General features: G+C 44.1%; 1 protein-coding gene across 2 annotated transcripts in view; it reads right to left on the reverse strand.

Annotated features, from left to right (window-relative positions):
* Positions 1-27,974, reverse strand: part of ANKRD28 (ankyrin repeat domain 28) — a 233,907-nt gene that overhangs the window by 69,336 nt on the left and 136,597 nt on the right. For both annotated transcript variants that reach the window (XM_030550866.1, XM_030550867.1), the window contains exons 5-8: positions 22,751-22,951; positions 21,919-22,006; positions 5,352-5,494; positions 2,645-2,857 (exon numbers count right to left, since the gene is read on the reverse strand). In XM_030550866.1, coding sequence (XP_030406726.1) covers positions 2,645-2,857; positions 5,352-5,494; positions 21,919-22,006; positions 22,751-22,951 — 645 coding nt within the window. The remainder of the gene's footprint in view (positions 1-2,644; positions 2,858-5,351; positions 5,495-21,918; positions 22,007-22,750; positions 22,952-27,974) is intronic.

Below are 27,974 nucleotides of genomic sequence, written 5' to 3' on the forward strand. Positions count from 1 at the left end.
ACCCACAATAACTCCATTAATTTTATTGCAATTACACTGCATTTATACCAGCGTAAAGAGGCCCTTAAACTTCTCTTGTAAGCTCATATTACCCTTCCCTACAAATGGATGTGGCAAGGCAAAAACGTTCTGGGATGCAGCCACAGATCCGGGCACTCTCTCTTTTCCAGTCATCGGTACCAGCGCTGAGATCTTCCCTGACACAGAAGAGTTGTGGTTTTGGATTGCTGAGATGGCGGTACCAATGGTTCATTGCTTGGAACTGCTGGATTCCATTGTTTATGGGTCAATCTTCTTGTGCCTGTGGGACTTAGAATCCATTCCATCCCCTGGGAGGGAATGTTGATTTCCTTGGATTCTGAGAAAGATTTAGTCTCATGCTTATGGGACTGCATCCTAATCTCCCAAATGAGGCCCGCTATCGGGTCAGCGGGGGTGGTTTTGCTGGCGCTGGAGTCAGACATAGTAATGGGAGGCTCACTTCTCACTGAATTAGCCATGATGTGAGCTTCTCCCAGGCAGTAGAGGCAGTGTTGGTGGTCATCGCTTATCAATAAGGATAGCATGCAGGAGGCGCGGAGTTTGTACCCTGGAGCTCTGGGCATCATCCTGTACCCGCACAGGGCAATGGAGAAGTCCTTAAAGTCTACTCTAAACTAATGTTAAAACTATTAATTACTAAAACCAGGAAAGAAAGAAAACTAGTAAAACTACTGTTAAAACTATTTACAACTATGCTTTTTACAACTGCATCAGATAAGGACGATGAAGGTTCCGACCTGGACCTTGCAGCAGTGAGAAGGAACTTGAGATGCAGTCCTTCCCTCCCTTTATTGCCTCGGACAGAAGCACAAGGCGGAGTCAAGGTGCATGCAAAGACTAACAGTCGCTACTTTCAAACTCTCTGACTCTGGGTGCATGGTGCACATGCGTAAACCCCCAGTGGAATACAATAGGGACTATCACTCGAAGATGAACCCTATGTTTAGGAGGGTGGAGAGAAAGATATTGGGCATCAGAGTTGTAGTCTAAATATTAGTTTTCAACCTGGGAATGATCTGACCCTTCCTATATATTCCAGCCAAATGGGTGATAAGTATCAGTTGGCTTTGCGACTGAGTATGCCAGGTTATTCTTGGGGCTGATAGCTGACCAGGATCTGCTGGCTTCTCAAATTTTTTTGAATATAATTTGTTCATACATTTATTTTTATTGCTTTTGTTAACCTCATTTATTTAAAATAAATCTAGACTTATATGGATCAGATGTCCTCCGCCCTAGACATCAGGGGCTGTAGCGAACTGTGAAGACCTCTGGCATATCTATCAATAAGCCACTTAGAACCTGCTCCCCTTAGTCCTCATACCTGGCATTTTGGTAGCAAGGAATGGGACCAGTTAGCGCTTTTGGCATCTGGAAAGGCACGGGAGGCAGCACAGGATTTTGGAGGTAGTTGCTGTTTTTGGCAGGATGTATCTCTTCAGTTCCTCTCATTTGTGGGCAGGAGCAGAGACAACCAGATTTTTTGGGGGGCCAGGGGCGAAGAAAAGGAGGGGGAAGGGTTTTGGACTCTTAGTTCCATAAAAACACCAATTTCCCCTTGTCTCTACCTCAATAGCCGGCCACATACCAACAACAATGGACAGGCAGGTTACCTTAATGTTTATGAGGACAACTGTCATCATTAGACTTGAGCGAGCTTCATGCTAAAATAGGGCAGTTCACACACCTCTCTGATAGTTGTTTCAGGCTCTTCGTTTGCAGACTTAGGAAGACCTCACAGCATTTTTCGATATTCAAATTTATTTTTGCAACCACAAGGCTTAGAAATTTAAATTTTATAAGTCAAAGGAAATACTAAATTCTGCAGCAGAGGTGGATTCTATGGTAAGTTCTACAGCCATAGAATTATGGCCAGGAGTACATTTTTTCCTCTCAGTCCATTTGGGGCCACTAATATGCTGACCATGTCAGCCAGCAATCTAAGTCCTTCTACTGGCGAGGTCTCCACTGCATCAAGTACAAGCTTTGGTTCCTTCCCTTTAAGGCCCTTCATAGCTCAACCCCTCCCTATTTATTGACTCTAGAATCTTCTGTTGCCCTTCACCATTCTACTAAGGATGCCAGCCTTGTTTGCCTGTGTATATTTCTCCCACAAACACTTGCGTGATTTCTTCCACACTGGTTCTTATTTATGGAGTACTCTCAGAAATATCTTCTAAAACTACTAATCTCTTTAAAATTTCTTCCCAAAACCTGCTTTTACTGTTATGCATATGGGACACTTCTAACAGATAATGGCCAATATGGATTTCTGATAATTATCTTATTTAGTGGGGCCACCTAAATGCATGTTCTTTCATTGTTTCCCTCATCTTTCCTCCTTTATTCCTTCAGATTGTATATCCACTATTTGCATTTCATCTTAAATTAGATTGTAAGTTCTTTGGGGACAAGGACTGTCATATACTCGTCGTCTGAAGAACTCCTAGCACAACAAGGTTCCACAATCTGACAGAGGCATATAGGTACTATTGTAATAAAAATATATTAAACCTTGTAATTTAAAATATTATATCTCCTATAAAGACATAGATATATCGTATGTTACAACTTACTGAATCCACTGAATTCATTTCCTTACCTTCATATTTACATCTGCTCCATTACAGACCAAAAGTTCTAAACACAATGCTCCATGTGTTGATGCAGCAGCAAAGTGCAAAGATGTAAAACCTTTCTCATTCATCTGATTTACATTAGCACCACAATCTATAAGTTCATTTACTACAACATCTTGTCCATTGTAGCAAGCTACATGAAGAGGTGTATTTCCATAGGCATTTGGTTCATTCATCTGATGGGAAAAACAAGACAATTAGTTAAAATACTGTGAAATTCTACCACATTTCTTTTATGCCATCAAGCAACAGTATTTAATTAAGTACAACAGAACATCTTTTGTTGTTATGCAGGATGTCTTCATTGCATTCTGGAATACCACAAAACAGTACATTAAATGTGTTCTGGACTGGATTTCCTTGACCAAAAAAAAGCTTTGGAATGGAATACTTTTTAATTTCTCTCAGAGGAGATAATTAAAGTGTTTGGTAGTGTGAAAGGAATAGTTGTGCGAAAGGAAGTTATTCTGCCACTTGTAAATAGAATTCTCCAAGTTTATTACCACAGCAGATCCACATTGTTGGGATCATGTACCTTGATTCTATGAGCCCCAAAAGCTCCTATAACGCAGAGACATTGCTGGCAAGTACATACCCTTCCCTTGATCTCAACATCAAGATTGTATACTGGAGGGTCTCACACTTCCTTGCTTTTGTAGGCACACCCCATTGCATGCAACAGAGGCTCCTTGCATTTCTTAGCCCCTCCTCAAGATGCCTGTCTGCCACACTGCCATCCCCTTCTATTTCAGGGGCTCTCTGCAACCTACCTCTCATGCCAGGGGTGGTGTGCCCTCAGCGTTTCTTCCCCACATTCATTCTTCTGGCACATGCCAGGATCTCTGTGTGCATCTCTATCCATCACCTTCTCCCATATCAAGGTCCCTCATTCTCCCCACTGCCAGGGTCATCCATTCTCTCCCAAGCCCCTCAAGGATTCTGTGTGCCACCAATTCATCCCCCATGCCAGGGCTCTGTGAATACCCCGAGTCCATAACATGTTAATGGCTACCATCAATCAGTTCGTTAATCTGTAGACAACTACAGAAGTGGCTAAAGCTGCTGGGTGTACTATATGAATGGAAAGGGCTCCATGTGCACCCCCCCATCCCATTTTCACCTAAATCAATAGGGTTTTTTTCACTGATGCCTAAAACATTCCCTGAAATTTTGGAATTGGGAAATTCCTACCTCATTTCCTTATGATTTATAAAGGCAGTCTAAAATAGTTCAAAAGTTATCACACTAGTGAGACAAGTTCCAATGACTCCACCTCCCTCAATTCCTTACTGCCAGTTCCAAATACATAGTAATAATCTAGATAAACTAAGCAGAAAAGTGGGTGTTGGTCTGCAGAGGCAACATGCTCTGACAGCTCCAGTTAAAAGTGAAGAATGTTTTTATCTTTTGCAAATTATTTTGCAGAACCTCACAGAGGACGGTTGAGTATTTAAACAGTAGAACTGCCCTCCCAAAATCAACATTAGGGACTTAAAAGTAAAATTTTACTCCTGCTGGAATTCTGCACCATTGCACAATGCAGAATTAATGTTCCTCACAGAATTTTATTTTTTCATGCAGAATGAGACAGCCAGAGCGCAGCTGCCAACAGCAGGACCTCCTGTATTTCAAAAATACTATTTTGAAATAAATTACCAAAAGAACAAACTGGTGTGATAGTGTTATTTTGTAGAACATACAGAATTTTAAAATATCGCGTGCAGAATTGTTAATATTGGGGCACAGAATCCCCCTCAGGAGTAATTCAATGTAGACGCTTAGGTGCCTAGATCTAGTCATCTAAATAAGTGGTCTGTTGTTCCATGGTACTGAATGTCTGCAGGGCCTACTGAATTTAATAGGAATTTTGGGTGCCAAATACTTCTGAAAATCAGGCCACATATTAAGGTGCCCAAATATGGATTTAGGTGCCTAATTTTAGGCACCCAAGTTTGGTCTTAGCACCTAAGATAAGAAGCTAATACTGCCTTAATGTGCAAATTGAGCTCCAAGTTACATTATACGAAGAAACATCCTAGTTTTCAAACTACAACTTCAGAAGCAATAGCCACTCTGTGCAAGATGATTCAAAAGGTCAAACTCCAATAGGCTTACAATTCACTTTATTTCTGAGATGATAAAAAGAGATTTATTACTGACAATATTTTTGTTAATATATTTTTATAACTAGGTACTTATATGACCATCATCAGTGTAGTATCAGAGTACTTCACAATCAATGATTTACCCTCAAAACTCCTGTGAGATAAGGAAGTTTTATCCCCACTTTACAGATAGGGAACTGAAACAAGAGATTAAATGACTTCTTCAAGGTCTCAGAAAAAGTGTAAATCAGAGTTAGCAACAGAACTCCAATCTCCCAAGACCCAGTCCAGTGCCTTAAACATAGGATCATTCCTTCCCTCCTGGAAAATAATGAAACCATTTAAGGACAAGTTTACCTTTAAGTGAAAATCTGTAGAAGAAACTTGAGCCTAGGGAGTGAAGTCTTGTAACCATTAAATAAATGAGTGAAGACCTTTTGAAGTACTCTTACCACCATTATTCTTGATCATGAAGAAAGGAGAATTCTCTGCGCCACTATATTTCTGATCAGTAATAGTTTAGACTTTTCTTATGTCATTTGCCTTTGGCTACATATTTACTTACATCAACTCCAAGATCTAGAAGAAATTTGACTACGCCGATCATTCCACTAGATGCTGCAGCATGTAGGGGTGTATATGATTTCTTGTCTTTGCATGTCACTTCAGCGCCATGGGTCACAAGTAATTTCACAACTTCAATGTGACCTGGGCAAATAAAAGAAATAAATAAATAAATATTAAGATGCAACTTAATTTATCAATTGTGCTCTGACTTCTACAAAAATAATATCAATTTATTATTAGCTGCACTTGATCAACTTTTAAAGGTGAAAAATCCAGTACAGACTCTCCTCATTTAAAAGAAGCAAAGAACCATATTCTTTCCCTACCTCGTTTCCTTATGATTTATAAAGGCAGTCTAAAATATTTTCTCCATGTATTTTCTCCTACTCCAAACACTCTCTCTAGCCTTGATTTTTGTTTTATATAAAAAATATCAGATCTTGTCTTCCGTTTTTGCTGAAGGATTTTTTGGAGGACTTAAAACCTTACATCATCAGCCCATTAACTCTCAAATCCAACTGAGAGTGGAAGGGATTTTTAGTAAGCTATTTAAAACTTTTGCTTATCTGATTTAATACCTATCTAACCCAAACTTCTGTCAAAGATTTGAAAGAAAAGCTCAGAACCTTGCTCCTTCAAACTGAAGACTGAGAAAACTTCCATTTAATTTCTTAAGGCATCCTGCATGAATCGTGAAAAGACTTCATATTCCTGAAGTTTCTAGAGTAGAAACAAGCAGAAAGATAAGTCTCTTTTTAAGAAAACATTTCTAGACTTTGTAATATAAAAAAATAAAATGATTTTTCCCTTACAAATGGTTTTTAAAACTTTACCCAAAGTGATTTAGAAACCCAAGTTCCATTTTCAAAAGAGACTTGAGAATTCATAAGCCTAAGTCTCACTGAAAGTCAATGGGACATACGCTCCTAATTCCCCAAGTCATTTTTTAAAATAAAGGATAGGCTATGCTTAAAAGGCTGCAGCAGCACAGCTGTACCAATGCATCTGTGGCGTTGTAGCGCTTCAGTGAAGACACTACCTACACTGACAGAAGGGCTTCTCCCATTGGCATAGGATGGTAATCCAGCTCCCTGAGAGGCCGTAGGTATGTTGATTGAGAGAAGCCTTCCTATCGATATAGCGCTGTCTACACTGGGAGTTATGTTGTTATAACTTCATTTATGTCAGATAACTTATGTTGCTTAGGAAGGGGTTTTATTCATCCCTGAGCAACATAAGTTATGCTGTCATAAGCCATAGTATAGACCAGGCCTGCACAACATGCGGCCCGCGGCGGCTCACTGTGCAGCCCGAGGGGGGATTCTAGATCCCCCGGACACGGGAAACACCATGCTCTGCGGGCAGCCCAGAGCCCTTTGAATCCCAGCCACAGCTGGGATTTAAAGGTCTCAGGGCTCCCTGTGCTTGCAGTCAGCCCAGAGCCCTTTGAATCACAGCCATGGCTCCGGCAGCCGGGCTGGGGCCAGGATTTAAAGGGTTCGAGCTCCCCTCAGCGGCAGGAGCTCTGGGCCCTTTAAATCTCTGCCTCAGCCCTGCAAAGCTCCCGGTTCCCCTGGCCATCGGAGCCCTAGGCCCTTTAATTTGCCCCTGAGGGCTCCCAGCCACCTCTTCAGCTGGGAGCCCCTGGTTGATTTAAGATAAAGTATCACCTCCCTACCCCCAACCTTCCTTTTTGGCCCACAGCTGTTTTGGTGAGGCGGCGCTGGGGAAGGAGAGTTTGTTTCCACAGGGCTGGGCATCGCTTGGGCGGGTGTTTCCGCAGGGCCGGGGGTTTCGGCCCTCAGCTGTTTTCTCTGGAGTAATGTGGCCCTCACCGCTTTACAAGTTGTGCAAGCCTGGTATAGACATAGCTTAAGTGAGAATCAGGTCCACTGTACATGAACTGATTTCTTTAAAAAAAATTAGGAAGTTAATTTTATCCTTCCCTCTCCGCTGTCCCCAAATCTATTAAAAAAATGAAAATTAGACAAGTGATATGCTCCAGGGATAAAGTATCCTATTACGTGTCTATAAAAGTAGCATGTGCTAAAATTGGTAGATAGAATGTAGCTTAGCTGAACAAGAGAAAGCATTTGTTTTTCCAGCTGGGTGAGCACACACCACAAAATGTATGTGTCCTCATTACAACCCCGATAATGCTTGTCCATACATAGCTGTGGCATCTCAAGCACTGAATTTCATTTCCTCAAAACTACTTCTGCAGGCAGGATAAATCAGATCTTAAATATTAGTTTATCTCTAAGAACACTGGATCAAGAACAGTCACACACATCAACCTCTTGGCTGAAGTGATTACACTGATCTACAATTTTTGAGAAGTCGTCTGCTTCAGAGATAAAATGTGATATTTACTATGTATTTTGATGTGCTGAATTCAAATATGACAATTAAAACAAATGATTGGCTACTGTTTCTAAGATATTTAAGTTTTTACATTTTATGTCTATGTCTATTGTGTAGATAGTAGAGTTTTAATCAAATTGTAAACCTAGGTCTTTTCATGTGTTTATGGTTGCTTTACATGATAATATTTCACCTGTTCTGTTTATGTAACACTTTAAAAATCAGCAAAACGGTTATATAAATACAATTTATTATGAAACAAAAGGCAAAAAACTATTATGTACATAGTTTAGTCCTATTCAGTGTCTACTCGGCGCTTCTTGGCTTGTCTCTTGTATTCATTAAATGGAGCATCTCTTGTCACTGTCCAGCAACAGTCTGCAAGCGTTGATGGGCTCCATTTGCCCTGATAGCCTACCAAGAGATTCCACTGCTGTAGTCTGGAGCCCAACAGCTCTGCCTTACTCTTGGGTAGTTCCAAATCCCTGACAAGATCATTCAGTTCACCTTGTGTTATGAGGTGTGGTTCAGAGGAGGAGGATGGGAGAAAATGTGGGTCCTGTAACATTGATGGTTCAGGACCAGAAGTTTCATCCTCTTCCTCTTCCTCGTCTGACTCAAGTGAGAATGATTCTGGTGCATCAGGAACCGGCAGTCCTTCTCCGTGGGGTACTGGGCATATAGCTGATGGAATGTTTGGATAATGCACAGTCCACTTTTTCTTCTTTGACACACCTTTCCCAACTGGAGGCACCATGCAGAAGTAACAATTGCTGGTATGATCTGTTGGCTCTCTTCAAATCATTGGCACTGCAAAAGGCATAGATTTCCTTTTCCTGTTCAACCATTGGCAAAGATTTGTTGCACAAGTGATGCAGCATATGTGTGGGCCCACCTCGTGTCCTGATCTCCAATTTTGCAGCCAAAATAAAGGTGATAGGCTTTCTTAACCATAGTGGTTATACTGCGCTTTTGTGATGCAAAAGTCATTTCACCACAAACATAGCAGAAGTTATCTGCACTGGTCACACAAGTACAAGGCATCTCTGCTCACTTTGGCTAAACAGAAATGTGTCCCTTTGCAAAATCAAACACTGACAAACAAGAGAGCATGACACTGTATGATTTCTAGAGCTGATATAGGGCAATTTGTTCAGTAGAGTGATGTAAGCTTCATTATGATTGCATCATCCAAGACTTCTAGGAATAACATGATGCAATTCATATCATGTATGACGCAATACCAGCTTCAGGTTGCATCACTCATTGTTTTGCCTAAAAAGCAAGTACTGTCCAAACGCAGTCATAGATTTATTCATAGAGCCAGTCAAAGATGTATTTTAGTCATTTCTGGTTTAAATTGAGATCCCTTCCCTTTATAACTCACTTATCCTCCGCCATTCCCAAGTCAAGGGTCGTATATACTGACCCCATAGCATATCTTGAAAACTAGAGCCAATCAACAATTTTAAGCATCATTTTCATTCTCAGTGACCCAGAATTAGTAAAGTTGGACTACATTTATTTCAGAAACATTTTGGCTGTAGAGCAGTGTTATCAATAGTCGAAGTCTGATGTCAGCATGGCTTCAAACAATGAGTAATGGTATTAACATTGCTTAATTCACTGGGAAGTGTCAGCAACTTTCTAGCTGCCATAAGCCTCCCCCCCTACAGAAGAAAGTCTGTGATCTTGTTCTGTTTTACTTTTTGGCACTATGTGTACGGATTTCCCAGCATGATGTACATATTTTACACTAGTACTGGATTGCTCCAATCCCCTGATTTCATGGATGAAAGACTAATTTAAAACAGGCTTCCAACACAGATTACTGCAAATTGGATTATTAATATTCTTGTATAAGTGAAGCAATTTCTAGGACAAGAAATCCAGATATTTGTGATTAGATCACTTTTACAACCATTCTGATTTATCAGGTGACCATCCATTTAAGTTTTTTTTTCCTTCCAAATATGCATTTTCTACTTTCTGAACTACAAAAAAGACTTTACAGACCTCAGCACCAAGCATGCTTGCAGCGCTTTATAAAGTTATTTAACAACTCTTCCTCAATCTATCCATACAAATTTAGGAGTTTCATTTATTGGGCAGATATCTATTCTGATATCTTTATATCTAAACAGAAACACATTTACCATGAACCCTCCCCAACCACCAATTATTATTATTAATAGTTTGAGTAAACGATTTGAAAAATTGTATTTTCCCGGTTTCCAGCTCCAGTCTCCACTTCCTGTTTCAAGTCAGGGTTTGGGAATACTGTCCTGACAAAAATCTCTGCAGATAAAAGCAACACTGAAAAAGCAAACAGCAAAGGCCCGGACTGACAGTGCTTCTGCAGTAACAGACAGGAGAAGTTTTACTCCTCTAAGGCCTTGTCTAGAAGTAAAGGGGGTGAGGGGTAAAATCATTTTTAACCCCATTTAAAACATTACTTAGCATCTAACATATATGCAGTTTAATATCTTTAAAATCATGTTAGACTTTGATCAGCAAATAGAATTGTAGAGAGGTTAGCACCTAGCATAGATGCAGTTTAAGTGATGTTTCAAATGGAGTTAACTAACTCAAGGAACCTAACTTAAAAAAAACAAACCCAAAAATATTCATTACTTTTTCTAGTCTACACAAGGCTTAAAAAACTAGACTGAAGACGGCAGGTTGAAACCATAGTTCTAGCTTCACTGGGAAGAAGAGAACTGAGGTACAAAGAGCAGAGTTGGGAATGACAGAGGGAGTGGTCACTTGCTTCCATAGCCATGCCTAGCAGGCAAAGGAGTAGAGCCTGTGATATCCTTTGCAGTCCCCATCTAGAAACGGTGCCAACAATGTTTCTTTCTCTGCTGACAGCAGCATGATCACCCAGCCTTTCTGCAGAAGCAGTCAGAAGCTCAGTTTTCTCTATGCCAGCCATTCTTAAACTGTGGGTTGGGACCCCAAAACGGGTCGTGACCCCAATGGAGTCACCAGGGCTGACTTAGACTTGTTGGGGCCTGAGGCCGAAGCTTGGGGGCTTTTGCTCTGGGCAGCAGGGCTCAGGTTACAGGCCCCCTGCCTGAGGCTGAAGCCCTTGGGCTTCAGCTTTGGCCCCATCCACCCAGGGCGGTGGGGCTATGACTTTGGCTTCCACATCTGGGATGGGGGACTTGGGGGGCTCAGGCTTCATTTCCCCGTTCTGAGGTTGTGTAGTAATTTTTGTTGACAGAAGAGGGCTGCGGTGCATAAAGTTTGAGAATCCCTGCTCTATGCAAACTATTTCTATAGTGGTTTTTTTAATGTGTATGTAACACACTAATCCTTTAAATGAAAGCCTTTCAGAATCACAGCTGAAAAAGTATGCTAAACTGCACTTCTCAGTAAAAATTAATAAGCACAACTTTGCTTTTCCTTGACAACTTCTCTCAGGGCTCATTACATTACTTGCTTTTGAATAGAAGTAGTTCCTAAGGTTACTACTTCAATATAATCTTTGCTATACTTATATCAGCACAAGCTTGACCTAAGGCAAAAAACAAACACCTATTCAAATACGATGTTAAATGGCTGTCCTACTGATACACATGATGGACATCTGTCCAAGCAGCATTCTCTCCTGGTACATATGCAGTAAGTATTAAGACTGAAAATGGGGCAAATTATCTAGATCTATGCTATTATCTCTACTATCATAACAAATTGATATGAACAAAGACCACAGAGTTAAAATGTTTCAAGTGTCTATGGCATAATGCATATTATTCATCAATAATGCACTAATCTTCAAGTTAGTCAGGCACCAACACAGTTCTAAACCTCACTCTGTTTTACTCAGTGAAGTTGCAATATCAAAGTTTTATGCTTTGTGCCACAACTGTAAGGTAAACTTGTTCATCAAATCATAGACCTTCCCATTACTAACTGCAATTCAAAGTTGCATTGGGACAATGATACTGAAGAATACTTCTTTATGAAAATTGTAAAAATGACGTACAAGACAAGCTGGAAAGAGTAGGGACATATTCTTATATTAAATATAGTGCACAAGGTGGGACAAAATCAGCTCCACGATCCAAGTGTCAGTGCACTGCAGAGGCACTGACAAACAATGATTTTGCTCTTCCCCTCTCCCCGACGCCCATCTCCACACCCTCCCCCACAGCTTTTATTTCTTTCTATTCTCCTGAGACTTAACTCCCCCACATCAGAAAGTATTTAGTTCCTCTCCCATCACAAAGAAGTTAATATGAATTGTTAAAAATAAAAACACATTAAGGTTGCGTTTAAACAATTTTGAAAAACGGAAATGCTAATGATTAAATAATGTAAGTCATTATATAATATATTGCTTAACATAGTTAATTCTGTATTAAGATATAGAATTGTAGGATTGAAAGGGACTTTGAGAGGTCATCTAGTCCAATCCCCTGCACTCATGGCAGGACTAAGTATTATCTAGACTATTCCTGACAGGTATTTGTCTAACTTGCTCTTAATAAAAATCTCCAATGATAGAGATTCCACAACCTCCCTAGGCAATTTAGTCCACTGTTTAACCACCCTGACTGCTAGGAAGTTTTTTTCTAATGTCCAACCTAAACTCCCTTGCTGCAATTTAAGCCCATTGCTTCTTGTCCTATCCTCAGAGGTTAACAACAGTTCTTCTCCCTCTACCTTTTATATACTTGAAAACTTATGTCCCCTCTGTCTTTTTTTTCCAGACTAAATAAACCTATTTTTTTCCAATCTTCCCTCATAGGTGATGTTTTCTAGACCTTTAATCATTTTTGTTGCTCCCCTCCAGACTTTCTCCAATTCATCCACATCTTTCCTGAAATGTGGCATCCAGAACTGGACAAAATACTCCAGCTGAGGCCTAATCAGCATGGAGTAGAGAGAAAGAATTACTTCTCATGTCCTGCTTATAACACTCCTGCTAATACATTCCAGAATGATGTTGGCATTTTTGTTTGCAACTGTGTTACACAGTTGACTCATATTTAGCTTGTGGTCCACTATAACCCCCAGATCCCTCTCTGCATTACTACTTCCTAGGCAGCTATTTCCCATTTTTTGTGTGCTCAATGGATTGTTCCTTCCTATATGCAGTACTCTGCATTTATCTTTATTGAATTTAATCCTATTTACTTCAGACCATTTCTCCAGTTTGTCCAGATCATTGTACCAAGACAATGTAACTGTAATGTTTCATTGCAAATGATCCGAAATAGCTGAATAGGATTTTCCTCCCCCTTCCCCAAACTCTCCACATATCCTGCCCTGAAGAGATTTCAGTCTATTTTTAAAAGAAGTGCTATATAAATGCACAATTTAAACTGATTTCAAAGCATTTTCCATGCTTTTTCTTTTTTAGTAAATCTAAAAACCAGCACAACATACAAGAATAATTTATATCTATGATGAAGTGCAACTGCCATTAACAGTGCTATAGAACACTGTACAAAAGTTTAGGAATAACTGGGAGTAGAAAAACATATAGTTAGATAAATTGTAAACTATCCAGAATAGAATTTGATCAGTACATTAATGCAAAACTACTAGCCTAGAATGCTGAGGGATCTCTAATTACAAATAGATCTTGGTTTTATCTCTCATCTGACTAAATCCTATACTTGCAGAGCATATAATATCAATTTTTCTATTTTCATTCTTCTCTCCTGGACTGGATAAACTATTATTTTTGAAAGTCAAATTGCACCACTGAATAGTCAAGACTATGGAATAGTATCAATTAACTTTTTCCTGAAATTAATAATTAAACTCAGGTTAATCGATGCTGACTTAATATGTTTATCACATAATTTACATTTTGAAGTGACACCTGCTTCTAGTCAATTTCCTAGAAATAGATCTCTGTTACTGTTTCAGAGCTGTGACCACTACCATAAATTCTTCAGTGAGACTAATACTGAGCTAAAAGAAAGGAGAACTGAAAGCAATTACAGCTGGTGCCAAGTCATAAGAAATTACAACTTTTTGTGATGTTAACAGAAAGTATTTTGTAAGTACACAGATGCCACAGGTAGAAAAGACAGCTGAGAAAAAAGTGTTGCAGCTGCTCAGAAGTCAAAGAAAACTAGTTGTTACTGAAAAGTGCATCAGTAGCTGCCTATGACTTATTTAGAAGTACAACTGATTTATTTAGCTAAGGCTAAAAAGCTTCTATTAGAGTATCAGAACTAAAAGCTCTTATCTGCTTTTCTTTTAATCTTTTCACTTCTTGAATGAAGCTGGAGGTGAGGAACCATGACTACAGACAAGTTGAAGAAAAGAATTTTCATACTTGTTATAAACAGCAAAATTCTACATAAAGGGATAATGGAAGGAAGTCTACATAAAGGAAGCCTATATCATTCTGACGTGATAACCAACTCATTGTGGACAACTTCACCATCAGAGGCAAGACAATGATTGGGGGAAAAAAGACGGTTACTCACCTTTGTAACTGTTGTTCTTCGAGATGTGTTGCTCACATCCATTCCAGGTAGGTGTGCGCGCCACGCGTGCACGTTCGTCGGAAACTTTTTACCCTAGCAACTCCAGTGGGCCGGCAGGTCGCCCCCTGGAGTGGCGCCGCCATGGCGCTTGATATATACCCTTGCCGGCCCACCCGCTCCTCAGTTCCTTCTTGCTGGCTACTCCGACAGTGGGGAAGGAGGGCGGGTGTGGAATGGATGTGAGCAACACATCTCGAAGAACAACAGTTACAAAGGTGAGTAACCGTCTTTTCTTCTTCGAGTGATTGCTCACATCCATTCCAGGTAAGTGAATCCCAAGCCATACCTAGGCGGAGGGGTCGGAGTGAGAAGTAGCGGCATGGAGCACTGCCGATCCGAAGGCCGCATCCTCTCTTGACTGCTGGACCAGGGCGTAGTGGGAAGCAAAGGTGTGGACCGATGACCAGGTCGCTGCCCGACAGATTTCCTGGATGGGCACACGGGCGAGGAAAGCCAGCGACGACGCCTGCGCCCTGGTAGAATGCGCAGTCACACGGCCCGTAGGGACGTGGGCCAAGTCATAGCAGGTCCTGATACAGGACGTTACCCATGAGGATAACCTCTGCGAGGAGATAGGAAGCCCCTTCATGCGGTCCGCTACTGCCACGAAAAGCTGGGGGGATTTGCGGAACGGTTTGGCCCTCTCCACATAGAACGCGAGAGCCCTACGGACATCAAGCGAGTGGAGCTGTCGCTCCCTGCCTGAAGAGTGAGGTTTCGGGAAAAAAACCGGGAGGAATATCTCTTGGTTGATGTGGAAGGCCGAGACCACCTTGGGGAGAAAGGCAGGGTGTGGCCTCAGCTGCACCTTATCTTTGTGGAAGACTGTATACGGGGGGTCTACCACGAGAGCCCGGAGTTCCGACACCCGTCTAGCTGAGGTGATAGCTACTAAAAAGGCAGTCTTCCAAGAGAGATAGAGTAGGGAGCAAGTAGCCAACGGCTCAAAGGGGGGCCCCATGAGCCGAGACAACACCAGGTTAAGATCCCAGGTTGGAGCAGGGAGTCGGACGTTAGGGTATAAACGTTCCAGCCCCTTCAGGAATCTAGTCACCGTCGGGTGAGAAAAAACGGAGCGGCCATCCCCACCCGGGTGAAAGGTGGAGATAGCTGCCAGGTGGACCCGCAAAGACGATATCGCCAGGCCCTGTTGTTTGAGGGATCAAATATAGTCTAAAATATTGGCCACCGAAACTTCCATAGGGCGGAGAGACCTTTCTCCACGCACCAACAGGAGAAACGCTTCCACTTGGCCGAGTATGTCGCTCTAGTGGAAGGCTTCCTGCTGCCCAAAAGAACCTCCCGTACCGGGGTGGAGCAGCGCAGTTCAGAACTGGTCAGCCACACAGGAACCACGTCGCTAGGTGTAGCGACTGCAGGTCCGGGTGACAGAGAGTCCCATGTTCCTGGGTGATCAGGTCCGGATGAAGGGGCAGGGGAACTGGGTCGGCTATGGCCAGGTCCAGCAGCATGGGGTACCAATGTTGCCTGGGCCACGCTGGGGCTACCATGATCACGCGAGCCCTGTCCCTGTGCACCTTCAGAAGGACCCTGTGGACCAGTGGGAACGGGGGAAACGCGTAGTACAAGTGGGTCGTCCATGGAATAAGGAAGGCATCCGCTATAGACCCGGGCTCCCTGCCCTGAAAGGAGCAGAACGCCTGGCATTTCTTGTTCCCCCCGGACGCGAAGAGGTCCACACGGGGATAACCCCACCTCTGGAAGATTGAGAGGGCGACGTCCGGGCGAAGGGACCACTCGTGTGATAGGAAGGATCTGCTCAGGCGATCCGCCAGCGTGTTCCGTACTCCGGGGAGGAAGGAAGCCGTGAGGTGAATGGAGTGGGCTACACAAAAGTCCCAGAGTCGCATCGCCTCGTGACATAGGGGAGAGGATCTGGTGCCGCCCTGCTTGTTGATTTAGTACATGGTCGTCGTGTTGTCGGTAAACACCGCGACAACGACCTCGAAGCTGGTGACAGAATGTTTGACAAGCAAGGCGGACCGCTCTCAACTCCCGCATGTTGATGTGCAGCTTCCCCTCCTGCGGGGACCACAGGCCCTGTGTTCTCAGTGTTCCCAGGTGGGCCCCCCAGCCGAGATCTGAGGCATCCGTTGTTAGGGACACCGAAGGCTGAGGTGGGTGGAAAGGGAGCCCTGCACACACTACGGACTGGTCTAACCACCAGCCGAGAGAATCTAACACCCCCTGGGGGATTGTGATCAGCATGTCTAGCGGTTGCCTTGCCGGCCGGTAATGTGCGATGAGCCACAACTGGAGGGGTCTCATGCGGAGCCGAGCGTAACCGGTCACAAATGTGCATGCTGCCACGTGGCCTAATAGGGTTAGACATGTCCGTATGGACGTCAAGGGGGCTGCCCGCAATCGCTGAACGATCGCCAACAACGCCTGGAATCTCGGTAACGGCAGAAGAGCCCTGGCCACGGTGGAGTCCAGGACGGCCCCGATGAACTCCACCCTCTGCGTGGGGAGCAGGGTGGACTTGTCCACGTTGATCATGAGGCCCAAGGTAGCAAACAGGCCGGTGATCCTGCGGACGTGGCTGCAAACCTGTAGTTCCGACGTGCACCGAATTAACCAATCATCTAGGTAAGGGAACACGTGGATACGACTGCGCCGAAGATGTGCCACAACGACTGCCATGTATTTTGTGAATACCCTCGGGGCCGTAGAAAGGCCAAATGGGAGGACTGCAAATTGGTAGTGAAGGCGGCCCACCACGAATCGAAGGAAACGTCTGTGGTGTGGCCAAATGGCAATGTGAAAATAAGCGTCCTGCATGTCGAGGGCGGCGTACCAGTCTCCCGTATCCAGGGATGGGATAATGGTCCGCAGGGATACCATGCGGAACTTCAACTTCACTAGGTATTTGTTGAGCTCTCGCAGGTCGAGGATAGGCCTGAGGCCTCCCTTGGCCTTGGGGATCAGAAAATAGCGGGAATAAAACCCCTTGCCTTTCTCGTTTTCCGGAACCGCCTCTATAGCTCCTTTGTTGAGGAGCGTCTGTACCTCCTGTCGAAGGAATTGCTCGTGAGAGGGGTCCCTGAAGAGGGACGAGGAAGGGGGGCGGGAAGGAGGAAATGATATAAACTGCAGGCGGTATCCCGTCTGCACCGTGCGTAAGACCCAGCGGTCCGATGTTATTTGGGTCCACGCCGGGAGGAAAAACGAAAGGCGGTTGGAAAACGGGGGGGAAGGATCCGTGGGGAAAACTGTTACTGCGCCCTCGGGCGCACCTTCAAAACGAAGGCTTGGGCCCAGGCGGGGGCTTAGAGGAGCTTTGATTCTGCCCGCCCTGGTTCCCCGAATGTCTACGCCTTCCATTCCTGCCACGGCGCCTATTGAGGTCCTGCAGTTGGCGGAACTGGGGGTATGGCCTGCGCTGCTGTTGCTGCTGTGGCCGGAAGGGTCTGCGCTGCGTTCCCGGCGTGTGCATCCCGAGGGAGTGCATAATGACCCGATTGTCTTTGAGACTTTTAAGTCTGGGGTCTGTCTTCTCTGAAAACAGGCCCTGGCCTTCGAACGGGAGGTCCTGGATGGTGTATTGGAGCTCCGGTGGAAGGCCAGAGACCTGAAGCCAGGAGATACGGCGCATCGTTACCCCTGAGGCGAGGGTGCAGGCAGCCGAGTCTGCAGTGTCCAAAGAAGCTTGCAACGAGGTTCGTGCAACCTTCTTGCCCTCGTCCAGAATGGCCGCAAATTCTTGGCGGGCCTCCTGTGGCAGCAGCTCTTTGAATTTGTCCGCTGCCACCCACGAGTTAAAAGCATATCTACTGAGCAGGGCTTGTTGATTTGAAACCCTGAGCTGAAGGGCCCCAGCCGAATAGACCTTATGGCCGAGGAGGTCCATACACCTGGCCTCCTTGGATTTGGGGGCTGGAGCTTCCTGTCCGTGGTGCTCCCTCTCGTTCACCGACTGCACCACCAGGGAACACGGTGTCGGGTGGACGTGGAGGTACTCGTAGCCCTTGGAGGGGCCATGTACTTCCTCTCGACGCCCCTCGCCGTAGGGGGGATGGAGGCCGGTGACTGCCAGATTGTATTGGCGTTGGCCTGGATCGTCCTAATGAAGGGTAGGGCGACCTTGGTGGGGGCATCAGATGAGAGGATGGTGACGATAGGGTCCTCGATCTCAAAGACCTCCTCGGCTTGCAGGCTCAGATTCTGAGCTACTCGCCTAAGGAGGTCTTGGTGCGCCCTGAGAACCAGCGGAGGAGGTGCCAGCCACCGCTTCGTCGGGGGAGGAGGATGAGGAGACCCCCGGCAAGAAAGTGTCCAGTGGGGGGTCCCCCTCAGCCCTCGCCTCTGTCTCAGGAGCAAGAGCAGGGTCTTGCTGCTTTGATCCTTCCTCTCCATCCGGGGAGGGAGGGGGGCGAGACAACGAAGCCTCTGGCACCCTGTGCTCCGCCGTTGCAGGCCTAGCAGGAAGCTGTTGGGGGCCCTGGGCTTGATGGTATGCCCAGGGGGTCCAAAACCCCCACTGCTGCGGACCCTGGTCCTGTTGCGGAGGGTCCTGAAACAACGCCGCCTGCCTGTCAGTGCCCAGCGCATACACGCTGTCCGCTTGAGACGACACCAACGGCTGCCTAGAAGGCCATGGCGGGGCCGACCCCGGCTGATAAGGGTCTGCGCGGTTCGGCACCGAAGATCTTATCAGTACCGGGAGCCATAGCGGCGCCGGGATCGGGACCGGGTTCTGTCTCGGTGCCGGGATCTGGATCGGTACCGGCCGCTGCTTCGGTGCCGGGATCGGGACCGGGACCTGCCACCGACGCGGTGCCGGGAGGTCGACCGGGACCGGGACCTGCCACCAGCTCGGTGCCGGGAGGTCGACCGGCACGGTGAGTGACGGCGAGACTGGCTCCTAGAGTCACGGTGCCGGTATCGACGGCTGGAGTCAGACCGCAACCGTCTGGAGGTCGATCGGTGCCGCGAGTGCGACCGGTACCGCCGAGGGGAGCGGTGCCGGGACTGCGAGCGGCGGTGGGATCTCAAGCGACCGTGGCGTCGGGACCTGGATCGCGAGCGCGAGTCCCGAGACGGTGCCGTCATCATGGGCTTGCCCCTAGATGCTATCCACACCGGAGGTACCGGGGGTGGCGGCTGAGTAGACTCAGTTAGGGCGATAAGGTCCCGTGCCGAGGCGAAGGTCTCCGGAGTGGATGGGACCAATAGCTCAACCCCAGATCTTATGGGGGAGCTTGGCGGCACCGGACTCGACGGACCCACCGGGCCCGGAGTCGACGGTGCCGGTAGCGCCGCGGCCGATGTCGATGCTGGGCGCGCCATTCGGGTCTGCCTGGCTGGAGTAGCAGACGTTGACGGTCTCGCCTCTGCACCCGGTGCCGGGGAGTCTTCCCGGTGCCGGTGCGATCCGGTGCCGGCGCCGAGATCATGGCCTGTGAAGCTGCCGGGTCAAGTGCCGCCTCCATTAGGAGAGTCCTGAGTCTCTGGTCTCTCTCCTTCTTTGTCCTGGGCTTAAAAGCCTTGCAAATGCGGCACTTGTCCGACCTGTGCGATTCCCCCAGGCACTTCAGACACGCGTCGTGGGGGTCACTGGTTGGCATAGGCTTTCTACAGGCCACACACTGCTTAAAGCCCGGCGAACCAGGCATGAGCCCGGTGCCAGGTGCCGGGAAGGGCTACAGCCCAGACCGGCGAACAACTATATACAATACTATTTACACTACAACTAATTAACTAACTATACTTAACGACCTAACTAACGACTGTAATAATAACGGTAGTCAACAAGGAGAGCTAGGGACGTGGAGGACAGCTATGCCACGCTCCACAGTTCCAACGACCGACACGGCGGTAAGAAGGAACTGAGGAGCGGGTGGGCCGGCAAGGGTATATATCGAGGGCCATGGCGGCGCCACTCCAGGGGGCGACCTGCCGGCCCACTGGAGTTGCTAGGGTAAAAAGTTTCCGACGAACGTGCACGCACGGCGCGCACACCTACCTGGAATGGATGTGAGCAATCACTCGAAGAAGAAGAGGCTGAAATCCTGGAATAAATGTGGAAGTGCAATAATTTGACGTTTTATTCTTGGTCCATTTCCCTGTTAAATAAACAAAACAAAACCCAAGCAGGGAGCCAACCAACCAACCAGAAATACAGCTATCTTAAAGGCTATTCTTCCTCCTTTTTGAGTCAGCTTCTAATACTTTACCAGAAAACATAATATTTTTAATAAGGCTTTTGACATAGTCCCACATGACATTCTCATAAGCAAACTAGGAAATGTGGCCTAGATTAAATTACTATAAGGTGGGTACACAACTGATTGAAAGACCATACTCAAAGAGTAGTTATCAATGGTTATCTATCAAACTGGAGGTCCCACAGAGATCAGTTGCAGGGCCAGTACTATCAATATTTTCATTAATGATTTGGATAATGGAGTGGAAAGCATGCTTATAAAATTTGTTGATGATGCCAAGCTGGGAGGAAATGCAAGCACTTGGGGAACAGGATTAAAATGCAAAATGGTCTTGACAAAATAGAGAACTGGTTGGAAATCAACAAAATGAAATTCAATAAAGACAAGTGCAAAGTGCTACACTTAAGGAAAAATGAAATGTACATCCACAAAATGGAGAATAACTGACTAGGTATTGGAGTTGCTGAAAAGGATCTGGGAATTACAGCACATCACAAAGTGAATGAGACAGTGTGATGCACTTGCAAAAAAAGCTAGTATCTTTCTGGGGTATATTAACAAGAGTATCATATGTAAGACATGAGAGGCAGCTGTCCTGCTCTATTTGGCACAGGTGAGGCATCAGATGGATTAATGTGTCCAATTCAGAGTGGCATACTTTTGAAAAGATGTGGATAAACTGAAGAGAGTTCAATAGAGAGCAACAAAAATGGCAGAAGGTTTAGAAAACCTGACCTATGAAGAAAGGTTAAAAACTGGGCATGTTTAGTCTTGAGAAGAAAACCTGAGGGGTGACCTGTAACAGTCTTCAAATATGTTAACGGCTGTTCTAAAGAAGACAGTAATCAGTCTCTCTCCATGTCCACTGAATGGAGAACAAGACGTAATGGGCCTAATCTGCAGAAGGGAGATTTAGGATAGATATTAGGGAAAAGGTTTTTAACTAAAAGGATAGTGAAATTCTGGCTGTAGATCCCCATCTTTGGAAATATTTAAGAACACATTGGACAACACCTGTCAGGGAAGGTCTAGGTTCACTTGACTCTGCCTCAGTGCAGTGGGCTTGAACAGATGACTTCTCAAGGTCCCTTCCAGTCACATTTCTATGACTCTATAACAACCACTTATGAGTGATGGAGAATTATATTTCTCTCTATTCAGTTTCCTCGTATGCCGATCTTTCCTCTTAATAGCCATGGGGCATTAGTACACAAATTTTCAATCAAAAGTTAATGTTTAGGGGGGGAAACTGCTTTGCTTTCCTTTCTTAAAATAAATTAGCATGTTATTTTTTTCTGCCACAAAAGCATTCATTAAAAAAAGACAGACAGTTTGCTGTATCCTATTACAAATTTTATGAGATGTATAGACACCTTCCTCGTAATCATCTACTAAGTAACCATGACTAAATGTTTTTGCCAAGTATATAAATTCAATAAAATGAAGTGACTGACTTACTCCCTAATGCACAGAGAATCAGTTGCAAAAGTGTACGTACCCATATATGCTCCCCAGTGTATAGCTCGTCTGTCTTTCTTGTCAAATGCATTAATATTGGCACCTCTAGACAATAACAAACTCACCATCTAGGGTGAAGAAAGAAAAATAAGTAAAATACCTCTGCTCAGAATATAAAACTATGCACAGAATGTGGCATAATAATGAAAGCAAAGAATAAATCTTGGGTGAAATGAACAAAATTTTTAAATCTTTTTAAAACACCATTCCATTTACATTGCTTCTGATATTTTGTGCATTCAAGTATGCTGGCTGCCCACATTCGTGACAATGTTGTGATCATGGGGTCCTCTAAATTATATATCAAGTGACAACCAAAATATTTCAGGATTACCTATTTTATGCAACTGTTTAACAATCATGGCATACTATATGTTTATTAAAACTAAAGAAGTTAGTTAAAAATCTATGTATTTAATCACCCTACAAATTTACACACTAAAAACCTTTCATTTCCATACAAATTGCTTAAAGTCGATAAATTACACTATGGCTTCAGTCACTAGAAATTAATTTACAATTTAAGCTTATGCATATTAGCAGAACCCAGTCTACAAATAAAAGTTTGCTGATTTTTTCTGGGGGAATACAGAAACTAGAAAAAGCATTCCTATAGGCTAGTAAGAAGTCCACACCTCACCACTGGAACAGTATTCTTCAGGGCTTTAGTATGGGGATGTTAACACTGTAAATGTACTTTACTGTACATTTTACCATTATCAGATCATGTACACATATGCAAATAACAAATAATCAGAGCTTTGGTGGGAGGCAAGAGGGCTAAGAAACAAGATCTGGAAAATAATCCATACCTCAACATGTCCACTGAAGGCTGCATGATGTAATGCTGTTCTACCTGCTCGATCTGACACATTTACATTACTTAGAAGAGGCACCAAAGCTTCAGCACATTTAACAGCTTTATTTGCAGCTGCTATATGTAGAGGTGTCTGCCAGTTTTTGTCACGGGCATTGACATCTGCTGAATGCTTTAACAGCACCTGAACAGCATCCTGAAAATATTTGCAATAAAATAAATTACATTACCAAAGAACTAAAAGAATACACTTAGAAACTCCTTGTAAAGTACAACAGAATCTCACTAATTCACACTTTGATAAACTGCATTCACATGTATTTTCAGGTTAAAAGTTTATTCTCAAACCCAGCAAGCTTCTGTGATGGTTATAGATCCCTCAAACACGGCTAAGGCACTTACAATTGGCATTTGACACTGGTGGAATTCCCCATCACAACATCAATAATGCTCAAGGCTCCCTCTATTAGTATGCATTAGTGAGGCACTATTGTACTTAAAAATATATTACTATCAAATGTTAGACACCTTTTTTCAAAGAATAAAACAGCTGCAAATGGTATATTATAGATATGGAGAGTTTAATAACCATACTTTTTAGATATGTGCGTGTATATAATACTATCATATTATAAACAGACATCTTCAAAAGGAATATAATTGTTAATGGTGCCAAAGGGACAATCCTTCTTTAGAGTTCTATACAACAGTAATTTTGTAAGTAAGAAGTTTCATTCTCCTTTATAAAATCAACTTTAAACTGCAAACTTTTATACCATTCCTTTTACATTCTTACAGAAAGTAAAACCAAAAACAATCCTGTTAATAACATATGCACACAATTGCATACAAAGGAAAACAGCTTGTCAATACAAATATTAAGCTGTAGATGCAATACTTCATTTTTCATTAAGTCCACAAAGTTTTCTAATTAATTGTTCCTTTAGTCAAATGCAAAAAAAGAGTGCAAAAATCAGATTACCATTCTGAACTTAAAACATTCTACTAAGGTTAAATATTGCAGGTGTCTCAAATTGCAGAGCAATGTTATGCATATATGTCTGTGCTGCAATACCTAGACATCGCTGTGAATTATGGGTGGAGCGGAAATAGGAACGCTATATTCCATGTATTTATTCCATTAGAAGAACCTGTCAAAAGTTATCCTAAACTATATATTTAATTTCCTCTCCTCTTAACAAAACAAAACGTGTAAGAGCAACCTAGAAAATACTTGAGCCTCACTTTAGAAATGTACATTGAATGAATAGTGAAATGGATATGGACCCAAAATGTATTTAATGGTTTACTAGGAAAAAGCTGATTATATATCAAGTCTTTGGCTCCTCTGAGACTAATATCAATGAAACCACTACAAGAATCAGGAAATAAATACTAGAAGAGCTCTTGTATGGGTTGGGCACAAATTGTCAAAGGAAACACTAATTTTACTGTAAAAAAAATTACTCTGGTCTTAGTGTACAGTTAGTATGTGTATGTGCAGTGATGTATTTTCAAATTAAATGAATCTGCTTAATTTTTTTTTTTGACAAAACACGCCAGCACACAAACGGAGTGCAAATGCAGATTCTGAAGACTAAAAGTCTAAGCTGAAATATGTTCAAGAAAAAGAAGTTTGAAAACAAAATCACCAAATATATTCAAGATATTTAGGGTGACCAGACGTTCTTGTTTAATTGGGTCTGCCCTCATTTGGGAGGACAATTCTACTGGATTATACCAAAACCAGGATTTAATCACAGAGTTTCCTTAGCTACTGTACACAAGAGCTTGAACAACTACACTCCGCCCCAGAAACCAGTCAGTAACCAGCTCAAGAGGGAGCATCCCTGTGCTGCTCCCAGCTGCAGGGTGTGCTAATATGTGTTCCCATCCATCTGTTTATAAGATCTTCCATCATCCTAATATTTAAGTGCCTCCCAAATATGTAAAAGTAGAAACAACACTAACAAGCTCTCTTTCTTCCATTCTAACCTCTAGGATAAATAAATTTGATTAGTGCATAAGATTTGTTTCGTTGCATGTTGTGAGTATGTAGAAACCCTATGGAAAAAGAAGAATAAATAAATTTTGCATTTAAAAGTAATTATTTCTGTGGTCACTTATCTCTTGCAGGAGTAAATTCCATAGTTTAGATCCAGTCACTGTGTCTCCCACATGCTCTTCCAGAGTTGGCTGATAAGATTCATTGTTTTGACACAATGTTGTTGTTATAGGACAGGGGTCGGCAACCTTTCAGAAGTGGTGTGCCAAGTCTTCATTTATTCACTCTAATTTAAGGTTTCACATGCCAGAAATACATTCTAATGTTTTTAGAAGATCTCTTTCTGCAAGTCTATAATATATAACTAAACTATTGTTGTATGTAAAGTAAATAAGCTTTTAAAAATATTTAAGAAGCTTCAATAAAATTGAAACGCAGAGCCGCCCGGACAGGTGGCCAGGACCCAGGCAGTGTGAGTGCCCTTGAAAATCAGCTTGCATGCTGCCTTTGGCATGCATGCCAGAGGTTGCCTACCCCTGTTATAAGAGCTCATGGTCACAGAGGGAGAGTGCTCTCTCAGGTAGCTAAGAGAAGCCCATGGAAGGCTTTTAATATCAGGACAGACTTAAGTTGGACTATATTCAATGGGGAGCCAATACAAAGAAATGAGCGCCAGGTGACCTGTGTTGCTATAGAAACAGACTGCTTTACAGTATATCAGCTGAAGCTTTTTGCACATCTAAGGCATGCAGGGGTTGGGTCAAAATGAAGTCCTGCTGGAGTCCAGTTCCTTGTGGGGAGAGAGGAGGGTGGGAGGTAGTTGTAGAAGTTAAAAAGTTCCTATGGGGCAGACCTCTGGGTTGGTCCATTGTGAGGGAGAAAAGTGCTACCCTTTGAAGGCTGGTCCCAATCTCCAGATTTATACGTAGTTTTGCCATAATAAAACCAGTTCACTGCAAGTTCTTATATGCTAAGGTTATGTTAATGCTATGCTAATGTGATTTACAGTTTTCATTTTATTATACCTCACAGTCCTAGAAGCAAGGCAAGACTTATACAAATGAAAAATTAATATTCTTGTTTTAGGAGTGATAACTAACTGAGCAGAGGAAACCAAAAAATCATTAGCCAAATTGTGACAGATCCTAGTGAGAGTATTCACAGATGAGGAGGAAATGAAGGAGAAAGCATGCAAAGAGCATCCCATCCCTCACACAAGGGGCAGAAACAATTATAGTCCCAATGCCCAGAAGAGTGCAGGGACTGCTGCTTCAGTAAGACTCTCTCAGGGGAGCATACTGCATTACCCTAAAGGATAGTATAGCTCTGGGGTCGGCAAGCTTTCAGAAGTGGTGTGCCAAGTCTTCATTTATTCACTCTAATTTAAGGGTCTGTGTGCCGGTAATACATTTTAACGTTTTTAGAAGGTCTCTTTCTAAAAGTCTATATTATATAACTAAACTATTGCATGTACAGTAAACAAAGGTTTTCAAAATGTTTAAGAAGCGTAATTTAAAATTAAATTAAAATGTTGATCTTACACCACTAGCCTGCTCAGCTCGCTGCCAGCCTAGAGTTCTGTTCACCTAGGCCGGCAGCGGGTTGAGCAGGGCCTGCGGCCGGGACCCCAGACCATGGTGGGGTGGGGTGGGCTGGGGTGTGTGGGGGCGGTTCAGGGATCAGGGCAGAGGGCTGGGGTGTAGGGCAGAAGGCTGGATGTGGGAGGGTCAAGGCTCACGGCAGAGGGCTTGGGTGGGGGTGGGGGTTCAGGGCAGAGGGATGGGGCTGTGGGGATGCAGGGCAGAAGGCTGAGTGTGTGTGAGGGGGTCAGGGCAGAGGGCTATGGGGGGTGCAGGGCAGAAGGCTGTGGGTGTGTGGGGGTTCAGGGCAGAGAGATGGGACTGTGGGGAGGCAGGGCAGAAGGCTGGGTGTGTGTTGAGGTGGAGGGGGTTCAGGGCAGAGGGATGGAGGGTATGGGGGGTTCAGGGCAAAAGGCTGTGGTGGGGGGTTCAAGGGTCAGGGCAGAGGGCTGAGTGTGCGTGTGGGGTCAGGACAGAGGGCTGGGGGTGTCTGGGGATGCAGGGCAGAATGCTGTGGGGGGGAGGTCATGGCAGAGGTGCTCTGCCCGTAGGGGTGCTCCCAGGCCCCTGCCCTGAGTGGCTCATGGCAGGGGGCTGGAAGAGATATGCCCTGTTCCATCCCCTTCCCCAAGGCCTCGTCCCTACCTCCCTCTGTCTCCTCTATGGAGCTGAGTGCATGCTGCCGCTTTTCCCCCTCCTCCTCGCTAGGGCCATCAGCTGATTGGCGCAAGGATGGAGAGGAGGCAGGGCAGGAAAGCACCACGCTGGGGGAATAAGCAGGGGAGGGGGAAGCTTGGCTGCCATTGAACCAAGCTTCTGCCTCCTGCCCCCACAGGAGAGAGCGGTGGGCGGGGGGGCTGAGTGGGGCTGGGGGCCAGGACCATGGCAGGCAGTTGCATGCCGCTCAAAATCGGCTCGCATGCTGTGTTTGGCACGCGTGCCATAGATTGCTGACCCCTGGTGTAGCCTATGCACCAAGCCATTCACAGAAGAATTGTGCCCAAGTTCCTTATGGGACAACAGCTCCACATTAGTACTTATTTAGGCTAGCGGCTATATGCTACTATTTGGCCCAAAAGCAAAATCTAAAACGGATGGGTTTAGATCCAAAGTCTGATGCCTGAGACTCTGCAAAACCAAAACCATCTCATTTCATTCTCTCTCTCTCTAATAAAAATAAAGCAATAATAGTACTGATATGACTCAGGTACAGAACTCTGCATAGGCAGGTTCTGTGAAATTCTCCCGCATGACTCTAGCAACAATGCAGCTCAATCCTAACCTTCAGCATTTTTACTGAGCTAATTTTATGACATTTCATAGAATTAAAATTCCAGATAATGCCAGTTTGAAACTCAGAGAGAATACAATATCTGAACAATGATATAAATGCACCTCTTAGTTTTTCTTCCTACGATATTTCTATATTCAGAAACATATTGATATATGCTTCAAAAACCTTGATTTTCTATGACAAAACAAAATGCCAGATATAATTTTCTTAGCAGCTTGCTCTGCTCTATTCTGTACGTTTGAATGTTTCAGATGAAACTTAAACCTACAAGTCCAAACTAAATACTTTGTGTGTGTGTTAAAACGCTTACAGCTGCTAGTACAATTTTTTCAATGTTTTC

This window comes from Gopherus evgoodei, chromosome 2 (genome assembly GCF_007399415.2).
Source record: "Gopherus evgoodei ecotype Sinaloan lineage chromosome 2, rGopEvg1_v1.p, whole genome shotgun sequence".
Taxonomy (NCBI): domain Eukaryota; kingdom Metazoa; phylum Chordata; order Testudines; family Testudinidae; genus Gopherus; species Gopherus evgoodei.